The sequence below is a fragment of the Amphiura filiformis genome, chromosome 4, assembly GCF_039555335.1.
Source record: "Amphiura filiformis chromosome 4, Afil_fr2py, whole genome shotgun sequence".
Taxonomy (NCBI): domain Eukaryota; kingdom Metazoa; phylum Echinodermata; class Ophiuroidea; order Amphilepidida; family Amphiuridae; genus Amphiura; species Amphiura filiformis.
This window is the reverse complement of record NC_092631.1, coordinates 49,722,674-49,736,689: the sequence shown is the minus strand read 5'-3', so window position 1 is coordinate 49,736,689 and position 14,016 is coordinate 49,722,674. Positions and strand designations below refer to the sequence as shown.

General features: G+C 37.9%; 1 protein-coding gene across 1 annotated transcript in view; it reads right to left on the bottom strand.

Moving 5' to 3' along the window:
* Nucleotides 1-14,016, bottom strand: part of LOC140150241 (uncharacterized) — a gene marked incomplete at its 5' end in the record, with an annotated part of 102,873 nt that overhangs the window by 45,385 nt on the left and 43,472 nt on the right. Inside the window, 3 exon segments of the mRNA XM_072172246.1 lie at nucleotides 8,682-8,847; nucleotides 11,314-11,444; nucleotides 13,494-13,663. Coding sequence (XP_072028347.1) covers nucleotides 8,682-8,847; nucleotides 11,314-11,444; nucleotides 13,494-13,663 — 467 coding nt within the window.

Sequence of the window (14,016 nt, the reverse complement as noted above, 5' to 3'; positions counted from 1 at the left end):
ATCTTAACTACAAACTGTATAATTCTAGTTTCATACATTGAACAAATGGTTCATGTAATAATTTTTTTAATTTTCTTGTTCAATTGCTATGAAGCATGGAGTATCATAATTGCCTTGTGTTATTTTGTCATCAATATTGTTTATGAAGTGTTATGGTATATTTCAGTGTATCTCTTTTGAATGGACATGAGCTTATACTACTGTATTCAACCCTGATCAATGTGCCTTCCTATTATAAAGAGTAGAATTGCAGAAAAGTAATTTTAAGCTCAATATAGCTACATAAAGTTATAAGGCTTAAAGAAATTATACTATGTCTTAAAGCCCATGGCAGTTTAAAAAACGAATGCGGAATGCGGGTTTCTTGTTAAGATTTTTATTTTTATTTTTGTAAGATTTTTTTTAAACTCAATTTTGAGTTAAAATGTAATTTTCGAGTGTTCAAAATTACACAGCATAAAATTATGATTAATTTACCCAATTGAAGTACAAATATCAATACCTAAACAATGAGAATATCAAATCAAGTAAATTTTTTTCTAAATATGTCTCAGAATTTCATGATTTTACGGCAAAAAACTGAATTTGCTGTTTCAGCTGACATGGACGCACTAAGAAATATGAATGTGCACTGCAGCTTTCAAACATAGCTTTTTCTCAGCCTAAATGTACGAATATGTTATTTTATGTAAGGCCCTAATAAAAGAAAACTTAAAATAGCAAATTCAAAACAAGCAAAGTAGTTCAAAATGGTCAAAGCGAAAAATATTTACCACTTTTATGTGATTTAAAAAGGTATCTTATAAAAAAATTGCATATAAGGCAGCCCTTAGATGTAATAGATTTTGAATTTAAAATCATCAAATGGTATCACATGTCTGCCAAAGTGTCAAGCGGCAGAATTCCATTTCAAGTAAATGTCATTGAAAGGTTATAGAATTTTGCAACCTTGTCCTACATTTGCCAGCAATGTCTACCATCTGTGATGTACATTTTACCATTGTTAAGGATAATGTTCACATAATTAATGCATGTTTGACATGATTAATAACATCAATTAGTGCATAATGACAGTATTCAACATGCATCTGGTGTCCTGCATTTTAATTGTACTTAGGGCATGCAACCTTTTCCAGTTCAAATTGTGTTAAATGCATTGTTTTATCAAATGTGTGTTTTGAATGATAATCATATCTGTAGATCTTACGAGGTAACTTTATGCAATATATAATAATGCAATCAACCAGGATACAATAAATCTTGTAGTTGAAGAAAATGAACCCAAAATTAAATACCTTTCTAATATTAACAAAAGACATTAATGAGATGAGCCCACACATTTCAACCACTCTAATTATAGCAGCCATTTTAAAACCACGCATTAGTAAAGAATTTTTCTCAAGATAGCATTTTGTCACCAGACTCGCCCCCCAAAAAAAGAGAATTTGTAACAAAATCCGGACCGTCAATTGTTTCTACACATTTTAATTAATATTTCAATTAAAAATTTGACAAAATCAACTAGCCTGATCCATCTCATCAGCAAGCAATAACTGGGCATTTTGAAATGCAAATGAGGCCGGCACACATGGGGTATATCAAGTTTCTTAAGTGTGAGGAAAGGTATTCGCTTATGCATACTAATGCCTGTGTCATTATAGTCTGATCGGATCAGCATTATCAAGAAACTGTTGACGATTTTATTACAAAACTGATCAGTACATTATGTTTAATATTATATATTATCCACATACTTGATATAGTCCCTACTCTTAATTTACTGCTTTGTTTGTAGGATGCCTTTGTTAAACCATTTTCATTATGAAGCTTGTCTTGCCTATTTTGTATGGGACATAGTATAGCATCTTATAACACCTTATTTCTCTGCATCTTTCAAGGAATTTCTAAAGGTTAACCTTGCTTAGTAGGACCCAAATGGCTCTATATTTTAATGAGCAAATTAGGGTGTATCTATTCTTAATGTCAGCTTGATCAATTAGCATTTTGTGAGAAAAAACACCAAGTCATTTTGGTGATCAGTTATTTATTTCTTTAAATAAGTTATATATATTTTGGTATAATTTTTTTTGGAATATTACATTTAAAAAGGCGGTATATAATTCATAGATTTGTCAGGTCAAGTCACTACTATTCAGAATGCATTATTAACATAGATATTTCTATTTCTATTATGTATTCAACAACGTACAAATATTTGATTTAAATTTATTTGTCTGCATCTGTAAAATTCTTGAAATCTATTTTGTATAGGCCCACATCTGTTAAATTCTTGGAATGTTTTATTTTTGTTTTGTTTTGGTTGTTTTTTGGGGTTTTTTTTGCATCTGTTAAAATTCTTGAAATTGATTAATTTGTGTGTGTTAATTTCTGTGAAAAACATAGTTTTATTCAATTTTTGTTGGCAGTTAGTGGTAGAATTTATTTTAGATATGAGGAGTGTTATATGCAAATGGCTGCCTTGTGGTGTGTTTTTTGTCAATATAAATTGTACTTTGGTATGCTTGTTTCTTTTTGAATAAGCATAATGGTGCCAAGTTCACGTTGGATGGTACTCCCTCACTTGTTGGTGATTGCACAGGTGATTCATTGCATTAATTCAAGTTTGATAAAACAATTCATATGACAGATTTAGAATTTCTTCATTTGCTTAATGAGGTGTCAAATTTGTCCATGTCCTGTTTACTATCTTCCAATAAGGCCTACCATTAAAACAATGTTTCCAAATAATTACGAGTTGTATTGCTCCAGCAGTTTTGATATGACGACCAAAAACGAGCATACCATTGGACCATTCCATTTAAAATTCACACTATAGTCAGGAGGCACACGTCACCAAACTAGCCTTACTTCAGAAGTTGTGCCAAGTTTGATTTTTAACTTTCATGTGTTCAATAACATCATAAGGAATAACTTCCAACTTGGTTTGAAAATCTCACTTTCTTTTTTCAACTAATGAGGGCGCTTTATAAAATGATGCATTTTTCAAGGAATCTATTTAAAAACATGCCGATATCATGTTGTAGTGAACTTTGTTTTGGCCAAAGTCAATCTTATAAATTATATTTTACACTAGGAATACCTAATGTGTATGTTTGTCAACCATTTTAAGGGGTTTAAAGGTCAATTCGATGTGTTTAAGGTGGTACTACACCCTTGACAAATTTGTGACTATTTTTGCATTTTTGAAGCACCCAGCAGCACGATTCTGATGTCTATACCCATGTTTTCAGGGCCAAGGAATCCAATAGAGTCATTTACAACAGCCTAGGACCTATCATTCTCCAAGATGGCTGCAAAAATTTCAAAATGGCAGCCAGTGAAAATTAATTAAGGCTATATCTCGGGTGCAGAAAGTCCTAGAAGTATGATTCTGGTGTCTCTACCCATGTTTACAGGGTCTAGAAATCCATTAGAATAATCTAGAACAGCACATGACCTTCAAATCCCAAGATTACCGCCAAAATTGAAAAATAACCACCACTAAAATGCAGAATTTTGACTATATCTTATCTTAACCTTAGTATAACGCAGTCTAAACCCCATATAAGGTATCTAAACCCCAGATAAGGCGCCGTAACCCCAGATTAAGGGACGTAGACCCCGTATAAAGCAGGCCAAACCCCAAATAAGGTGCCTTAACCTAAATAAGGAACATAAACCACAGATAAGGCATCTAAACCCCACGTAAGGTACCTTAAATCTAGATAAGGGTCGTAAACCCCAGATAATGCACCTAAACCCCAGATAAGAGATGCAAACCCCAGATCAGGCGCCTTAACCCCAAATAAGGGATTTAAACCCTAGATAAGGCAGTCTAAATCCCAGATCCATTCTTTAGGCATTTAAACCCAGATAAGGCGCCTTAACCCCCGATAAGGGACGTAAACCCCAGATAAGGTAGTCTAAACTCCAGATAAGGCACCTTGACCCCAGATAAGGGATGTAAATATAGGATAATGCAGTCAAAACCCCAAATAAGCTGCCTTAACCCTGATAAGGGACGTTAACTGGGGATAACACCGTCTAAACCCCAGATAAGTCATATTAACCCCAGATATGGCGCCGTGACCCCAGATAAGGGACGTAAGCTCCAGATAAGGCAGCTTAAACCCCAAATAAGGCACATTAGACCCTAGATAAGGAGCACAAACCCCAGATAAGGCAGTCTAAATCCCAGATAAGGCATCTAAACCAAGATAAGGCACCCTAACTCCAGATAAGGGAGGTGAATCTATGATAATGCAGTCTAAACCCCAGATAAGGCGCGCCCTAACCCCAGATAAGGGACATGAATCTAGGATAATGCAGTTTAAACCCCAGATAAGGTGCCTTAAGCCCAGATAAGGGACGTTAACTGGAGATAACGCAGTCTAAACCCCAGGTAAGGCGCCGTAACCTCAGATAAGGAATGTAAACCCCAGATCTAACATCAGATAAGGTGCCTTAACCTCAGATAAAGAACGTAAACCAAGGATAACGCAGTCTAAACCCCAGACAAGGCATTTGAACCCCACATAAGGCGCCTTAACCCCAGCAAGGGAACGTAAGCCCAGATATATGGCAGTCTAACAACCAGATAAGGCGCCTTCCCTCAGATAAGAAGCGTAAACCCTAGATAAGGCATCTAAACCCTGGGTAAGGTGCCTTATCCCTAGATAAGGGAGTGAGACGTAATCTGGGGTTTACATCTCTTATGTTAAGGGGTTAAGGGGCCTTATCTGGCGTTTAGACGCCTTATCTGGGGTTTAGATTGTTAAGATGGGGTTTATGTGCCTTATCTGTGGTTTAGACTGCCTTATCTGGGGTTTACGTCTCTTATCTGGGGTTAAGGCACCTTATCTGGAGTTTAGATGCCTTACATGTATATGGGGTTTAGATGCTGTATCTGGGGATTGTGTTCCTTATCTAGGGTTAAAGGTGCTTTATTTGGGGTTTAAACTGCCTTATCTGGAGCTTACGTCCCTTATCTGGGGTTACGGTGCCTTATCTGGGGTTTAGATGCCTTATCTAGGGTTAAGATAGACTATGCCATAGTCGAATTTTATTAAAAATATGTTATTATTAGTCACGATGAACCCATTTCGTTGAACTCAAAATTATACTGATGATGTTTATTAAAATTAAAGTATTCAATAGTAAAATGGTCATAAAGAGTTAAAAATATCAGATAATTAGTGACAATAAAAGTAACTGTCAGTAGTCCACTTGGGAAGCTAACAAACAGAGGGAGTGCAGTGACTGAAAAGATCAGATACAAATGTGAAAATCTATCAGTTGCACACAAATCAATGTAAATCAGAGTTTTATGCTTAAATGTAATGGTCAGAGTATGCAAAATGGGCAAGTGGACTACGGAGAAGTCTAGGGTTAAGACTGTGTTATCCCCAACTAACGTCCCTTATCAGGGGTTATGGCAGCTTATTTGGGGTTTAGACTGCATTATCCTATATTTACAACCCTTAAGGTGCCTTATCTGGAGTATAGACTGCCTTATCTGGGGTTTACGTCCCTTATCGGTGGTTAAGGAGCCTTATCTGGGTTTAGATGCCTAAAGAATGGATCTGGGGGGATTTAGACTGCCTTATCTAAGGTTTACATTCCTTATTTGGGGTTTAGACTGTGTTATCCTAGGTTTATGTCCCTCATCTGAAGTTAAGGCGCCTTATCTGGGATTTAGATGCCTTATCTGGTGTTTACGTTCCTTATCTGGGGTTAAGGCGCCTTATCTGGGGTTTAGACTGCCTTATCTGGGGTTTACGTCTCTTATCTGGGGTTTATGTCTCTTATCTGGGGGTTAAAATGCCTTATCAGGGCTTTAAGATCCTTATCTAGAGTTAAGGCACCTTACGTGGTGTTTAGATGCCTTATCTGTGGTTTATGTTCCTTATTTAGGGTTAAGGCAGCTTATTTGGGGTTTGGCCTGCTTTATCTGGTGTCTATCGTCCCTTGATCTGGGGTTACTGGCGCCTTATCTGGGGTTTAGATACCTTATCCGTGGTTTAGACTGTTTTGCTAAGGTTAAGGATCGTAAACCCCGAATAATGAGTCTAAACCACAGATAAGATAAGATATTGGCAAAATTCTGCATTTTAGTGGTGGTTATTTTTCAATTTTGGCGGCCATCTTGGGATTTTAAGGTTCTGTGCTGTTCTAGATCATTCTAATGGATTTCTAGACCCTGTAAACATGGGTATATACACCAGAATCATACTTCTAGGACTTTCTGCACCCGAGATATAGCCAAATTAATTTTCACTGGCGGCCATTTTGAAATTTTGGCAGCCATCTTGGAATGATAGGTCCTAGGCTGTTGTAAATGACTCTATTGGATTCCTTGACCCTGAAAACGTGGGTATAGACATCAGAATCGTGCTGTTGGGTGCTTCTCTGACCAAGTTATGGTGATTTTAAGGGATTTTGGTGGCCATTTTGAAAAAGCGCCCTCAAGTGATGAAAATTGTCACTGAGAATTTCAAACCAAGTTGGAATCAACTCCTTATGGGTTCAATAACAAGGTCCATATAAAAAGTCAGACTTGGCATAACTTTATGAAGTAGAATACGTGTGCCCCCTGACTACTACACCTGTGGAAGATTTAGCTAAACTTGGCTAAAGTCTTCCACAGAGGGAGTATGAGTTTCAAATAGAATAGCCCTAGTACATACTTGCAGTTGTGGTTACCACAATTCACCATGTTTTTGTTCACACCATCTTAAACGAAACATCTCAGGCATAGGAGCTTTCTTCTGACACCAAAATCTCAATTTTGATGATGAAAAATAGGGGAAGAGGCTGTCCATTATTAGTTCACTTTTAAATAATAAATAAAAATGGTAAAACCTGGTAAAAACACACAAAGACTACGTCATATGTGGGCAGGGAATTCCCATTTAGTTATATTTTTAGCACAAAATATACGCATGTGAAACAAGATTATGACGTAGGAAGTCAAACTCTATGAAAACACTCTCAAATAGTACTGTTTGACGGACTGCTTTCTAGTCAATTTATCTTATTAGTTTATATTGACCTTTGGATATGGCTTTTAAAAGCTATTATGTCATCCTCTGAGTGAGGTTGTTATTGTGACAAATCGGACAGATTTGAATGAAGATTTTTAATATGATGTAGCATTATAAAGGACTATTTAAGGGGAAAAAGTGCAGAATGCTTAATGGTGCATTCAGCAATCTGCAGGAAAAAATGATGTTCTTTTCAATGTTTACAGTTCAGATATGTATAAATATGCGCTTGTTTAAAAACTGACTAATTCTCATTTTTGATAGATTTTATGAATAGTTTAGCATGACTATCAGGAAATGTATCTTCAAGTAACTGATCAACTTTCAATATTTCTTAATTTGAAAAATGATTCTAATTCAATGTTTAATGATGTATATTCATATGTAGCGGTAAACGTATATAGAAAGCAAAATTATACTTCTATGCTACTCGGTTGACCCTGGTGAAAGTGCTCCAGTGAGTGTACCAAATTTGAGTAGCGTAGAAGTATAATTTTTGCTTTCTATTTCAATGTGGTTTGTTACATTATTTTTATCTTTATGGATGCTGGCATTATTTGGGCTTTCAATGATTTCACTTGATATTTAGTCAGTTTGTTCGTAATTTGTGCAATTCATTATTGATGTTGCAAGTACTTATTTACTATTTGATATTTCATGATTTAATAAAATACAATTCTGATGTTTTTATTCCAATCAGGTCACCCACCTTTATCAAACCTATAGACGAATCCGACAAGCCAAGTGATGGTCAGGATTAAGTCAGCCATAGCTGGGGGCCATCCGTGCCAAACTAGCTTAGTTCGTTTGGATTGCGATCCAAGACGCCCACTATCGCGAGCGCATCAGAGTGCGTAGCACTTGCACCGCATCATGGGAGTGGTAAACGCTGCATGCCTACGATACTGTCGTCGCGTAAAATGGATGGATGGCCCCCAACAATGGCCACCAGTGAGGTGTAGGAATGTAGGAATGTGGCTCGTCGGATTCGTCTATACCATGGAATCAAGGTATATGCAGCATAAACAGATACTCCACCCATAGGGCCATTTCACAGTTTGGGGACAATATCGGTGGTATCATGATTAACCAAGAAACAAATGCTTTATCATGCTAAGGACAAGAACCAAAGTATTAATCTTGTTAAAATATTGAATACCATGTGACTTGCCTCATGTACAAGACAGAGGGCACTGTCGGTTATGCATGTTACCTACCTTTGTCCCCAAACCATGAAATGGTCCCATAGATGTTCAGCTCATCAACAATTATTTCAATCCACTGGGCTTCTTCAGTTGCAATTCATACACCCCCTATGAAAGACATGACCTTAATCTTCCACACAGGGAATGTGAATTTCAAATGGGGTTACCTGAATGAATGATTCCATTCAGGCCTGTAGCCAGGGGGTGCAACACCCCCTCCCAAATGCCAAAGGCCCAAAAAGAGAGGTTTTTTATGCCATTTTGGTCCAAAAATGTCCAAATCCGCCCACCCAGTCCAAAAAGGTCCAAACTATGGGCCTGATTCCATTTGAAATTTACACCACCTCCCTGTGTGGGAGATTAAGGCCATGTCTTCCATAGGGGGTATATGGATATCAAATAGAATAGTCCATCCTGGACTCTGTGTACCTACCTCCCCTAGAAACTCCTTAGCACCATAATGTTCATAATCCCAGACAGTGATTTCCAGTGTACGTCCTGTTAAGTCTTGTCTTTTGTGTGGGCCATATAAGAAAGTTTGACCCCACTTGGGATTGAGGGTTTTCTGTAGGGTCTTGGTTCGTCGCTTGCTTTCGTCACTGAGAAAACAAACAAGCACATAAACAATTTGGTATAATTAGCAGTATAATAAATTCACATCAGAGTTGACTTCAGACATCTCATACAATGAACAGAGACAATAAAAAATGAAAAAATATTAAACTTGCTGCAAGACTTAAAAACCATGTCCCAGTCTCTTATAATCTTTGTTATATATGTTCCAACTTAATAGATGACACCTCTGTCACTTTCACAGAGGTATTAGAGTGATTTGATGAGACAGGTGCACTGTTCAATTCTTAGCAAATCAATGCTGTATTGATTGCAGATTTATTTGCTCTATTGTATTCACAACCACAAACCTCCTCTGATAGTGACTGGAATTTGTTACGTGGGACGTCGCGAGATGTCACCGGAGCTCGAACATATTATAGTATGTGACTTCTCTAAAGAAGGTGAGTTTAGGGAATGTTTTGGGTCATAACATTGCCAAAAAAAGCTAACAAATTTTTGATACAAAAATGCAAAAGGCAGGCATAGAGATTAGATCCACAGAGTACCGAGTCCCCCATTTTTATGTGTCACTGATGGACAGTGTACCTCCCGATTATTTTGTCACATGCCCGGAAAATGTTTTAAGTGTGTGCTTATTGGTGATGGTAACATGCCCTAAGTTCTAGGCATCCAGACCTCAAACGCAACTTATTGTTCATTCTTAGTCAGTGGGAGTGGTCTAGTTCCTAGACACATTTCTGATTGGACAATCGCATGATTTCGGGTGCCGTCTATCAGGCCGCAGACAACCCCACGTCATCATGCGTCTTGATAATTCGTAACAGCGTGTAGAGATGCTTGGCGTATGTATCGCGCTGGATGCGTAGACTAGTGCGGAATACGCGAACGCGCTAGCAGCACGCGCAACAGAATACGTGAAGTTGTAAACAAGTTTCGTTCATTTTATAATGAGGGAGTTTTTATGACGGTAACTTAGTTTTACTTTTAAACAATTGTTTACAGTTATTAAAATAATATTTAACTGACTAAGAATGAGAATAAGCGATAGGAATTTTTATTTTGTTTATCCTCTACCTATGATAGAGCGACAGGCAGGTCCAATATTTTTATCGTAGTGGATACTGGCTGCGCCGGCATCCACTACTCAAAATATTGGACCTGCCTGTCGTCTATCACACGGTAGAGGATAGGCAAAATAAAAATTCCTATCGTTTATTCTCTAAGTATCAGGTTTTGCCGATAATGCCGGATGTACACTATTTGGTCTCCATGCATGACAAACCAATAATGGGGTTTACCATCGCGTTACACACAGGGCAATTCCGAGTTGGTACTCCTTGGGTATAATGTCTTTGGTAGTAGAAGACCTTTCACAGGTTTTTGCCGATAATGCCGGATGTACACTATTTGGTCTCCATGCATGACAAACCGACATGGTGGTTTTACCATAGCATTACACACAGGGCAATTCTGAGTTGGTACTCCTGAAGTATAATGTCTTTGGTAGTAGAAGACCCTTCACAGGTTTTTGCCGATAATGCCGGATGTACACTATTTGGTCTCCATGTATGACAAACCGACATGGTGGGTTTACCATAGCATTACACACAGGGCAATTCTGAGTTGGTACTCCTTGGGTTTAATGTCTTTGGTAGTAGAAGACCCTTCACAGGTTTTTGCCGATAATACCGGATGTACACTATTTGGTCTCCATGGATGACAAACCGACATGGTGGTTTTACCATAGCATTACACACAGAGCAATTCTGAGTTGGTACTCCTTGGGTATAATGTCTTTGGTAGTAGAAGACACTTCACAGGTTTTTGCCGATAATGCCGGATGTACACTATTTGGTCTCCATGCATGGCAAACCGATAATGGGGTTTACCATCGCGTTACACATGGGGCAATTCTGAGTTGGTACTCCTTGGGTTTAATGTCTTTGGTAGTAGAAGACCCTTCACAGGTTTTTGCCAATAATGCAGGATGTACACTATTTGGTCTCCATGCATGGCAAACCGACATGGTGGTTTTACCATAGCGTTACACATGGGGCAATTCTGAGTTGGTACTCCTTGGGTATAATGTCTTTGGTAGTAGAAGATAGACTAATTCCAATCAGCCGTCTACACTTCGCATGCTTCGTAGTGACGACTGATTATCTTACAGCCCAAATCATGACGGACTTCTGAAACTATTCAATGCGACTTTGGTTATGCGCCAGAAGCGCGACTGACTATGGCGCCCGTGTGCCAGGTCGCTGTACCGCGCCGCTGTGACAAGATCGCGCTCTGAACTTCTAAAAACAACAAACTCGGTCAAAAGGTCAATTTGGACACAACTGCGCACGCTCTATGCCACAGGAATCCTGTTACAAAATCCGTCACTTTTTTTCCACGAAGTTTTCTCAGTCGTCAATCCAGACGGTTGACGACTGAGGGCAGCAGTCTAAGTAGAAAACCCTTCACATATATTATGTGACACTTACGTTCTATCAGGTAGCAAGAAAAGCTTGACATAAGGGTTCCTGAGTTCACCCGTCTCACGGGGCTGTAGCCCTTGTACTGTCATGATGGTCACCACAACTTGTAAGGTATTGCTTTCATACCACAACTTGCACTGAAATAAAAGCAAAAAAAAAGTGATTACGAATAATTTAATGTAAAGTAAAGAAATACAGGCCTCCAAATAAGGTATGCCTAGGGGCCAGTGGCCCAAAACAATTGGCCCGGGCCTGTGAAGTTGTCATTTTGCAGGTCGGAATGGCTGGCACATTTTTCTCTCAACTTCTTGCATGGCTTTTTTTTTCAATTGTACCCTTTAGTAGATTGACTTCAACTTTCCATTCCTCTCCTCTGAAATTTGTTTGGGCCCTCAAAATTTAATCGCAAGTGCCCAAATGGTCCCAGAATTGATGAATGGCAATGTTTCATCACAGAGATTGCATTTTGCTGAACAGCAACATATTGAAATGGTTCAGCTTTATTTCAAGTCTTGACATTGATCAATACCAGTCTATTGAGAAATTGTTATTTATCATTCTTTGAGGCATGGTCCTGGTAGGAAAACCATTACCAGCAATGTGAGAAAATTGAACATTGAAATACAGCTGAACCATTCATTGGGCCGTTCCATTTAAAATCCACACTACTCCTGTGGAAGATTTTGGAAATATCTTCCACAGGGGGAGTATGTTTTTGAAATGTAATTAGACAGGGCTAATCATTTTGAAACCCATACTTCCTCTGTATTATGACTTTACCTATATCTTCCACAACTGGAGTGAGTATTTCAAATGGAAGTTATTCAACTGTCTATTCTATTTGAAACTCATACTGAAAGTATTTCCAAAATCTTCCACAGGGGTAGTGTGGATTTTAAATGGAACAGCCCATTTCAGCACATTCATCACCACTGAGACATTAATATTAGCATGATTATAGTAGACTTTGTGAATAATACATCTGAAAATGAGCAAATCTGAAATGATTCAAGAAGGAGAGTATTGACAGAATTTATCTTTTTTTCCTCCAAATCTTCGACAATTATAAAAAAGTAAAATATATCTTTGGCAAGAAAGCGACATAAAAAACCCTGACAAAGTCATCAGAATTTTGGAAAATTGTTTTTGAGAGTCACTTTAAAAGAGCGTCTCCCAAAATTGGGGCGCCCACTTTATATTTACCCATTAAACTGATTTTAAAAATTACATATCATTGATCTAGAGATAAAAATCAGGTTACTACTCCCAAATACCCTCTCAAATGATTAACTTTGGGAAGTCGTTTACCATGATTAAATTTGAGAATCTAACCTACAAGTGAGAAAAAAAATTCGGGAATGCAAAGTTCATTTAACAGATTAAAAATGTATGGGAAGTCTGCTTAATCAGTTCCTTATAAGGCACGCAATTTTCCCTGTGCAAATCATTCTCAACAAAAAAAATTGACTGCTCCAGGGCCGTAGCAAGCCGGCGGCCGGGGATGCCATGGCCGCCCCACTTTTTGAGAAATCTGTTATTTTTCTTTTATATCTCTATTTCGATTTGGGCATATATTTGTCATTTGGCCGCCTTGCGACGTCGGCCCTGGACTGCTCAAAAAGGTAACAGTGCAAAATATTTCCTTGAGGTGAACTGGTAAGCCCACAGTCTCCTGTCAATGGGGGACATGTTTTGCACCATTTCCTGGATATAAAGAGCAGTCAAAATTTGTATGAAAATATTCAGACTGTCACAGCCTCAAAGAGTTGCTACGCGCACACAATCTGATCCATGAGTATCTGTGTCAAATTGATCCACTGAGATGTCGAGCTCGGGCAAAAGTTCTCATAAAAAGTGACTATTTGCCCGTGATAACGTCATCATGTCACTTTCAGTATCGGGTAAATATAATATTTTATGGCATGAACTTAAGTATCGACCAATATTTTCAAGAGTTGTATACTAGACTATAATTCAACATTTTTTAGTAAACTGGGCTATCTCATTTGGAATTCACACTCCCTCTGTAAAATATTTTGCAATTCTTGCCAACCTTGTCTGTTTGACGTTCCATACTCACTCCATCTGTAATTTGGGCATCTGGTATGAGATGATGATGTAATCTTCCAGGGAGTGTGAATTTAAAGTGGAATAGCCCATTTCTCATTACTTGCTAGTCAATTTACCTGTATTTCTCCAAGCATAGTAGGAGAGCTGTTTCGTCTCGTCATTCCAGGGCTACCTGGTGACGTGATCGTTACGGACGGTCTTTTAACTTGGCTGACTTTGGGTTGTTCTTCTTCTTCTCTCGAAGGTGGTTTGACGGTAGTAGTTGTTGATTCATAACCACTGGAACCTGAGCAAACAAACATATCATTTTTTGCATTAAGAATAACTGACATATATATATAAATGTAAAAAGGGGGTTGTTGGTAAAAAAAATGACATTATTATGTGCTCCATATTATAACATGTAAATCAATCTTGTTGATTTAATCCGGGGATTTAATGTGTCGTGGGATTTACATCAATGCTTTTGCATGAACTATATGGGCAGTATGTATAACCATAGACCTTCCCAATACAAAATTAATTTTTCTAGCATCTATGGTTTAACTCTTAACTCGAGTTAAAACATGAGTAAACCAAATGCAGACTCATAATCAGCTATTTAATACTGGTTTTCCCCCTTGAGTCATGTAACTACAA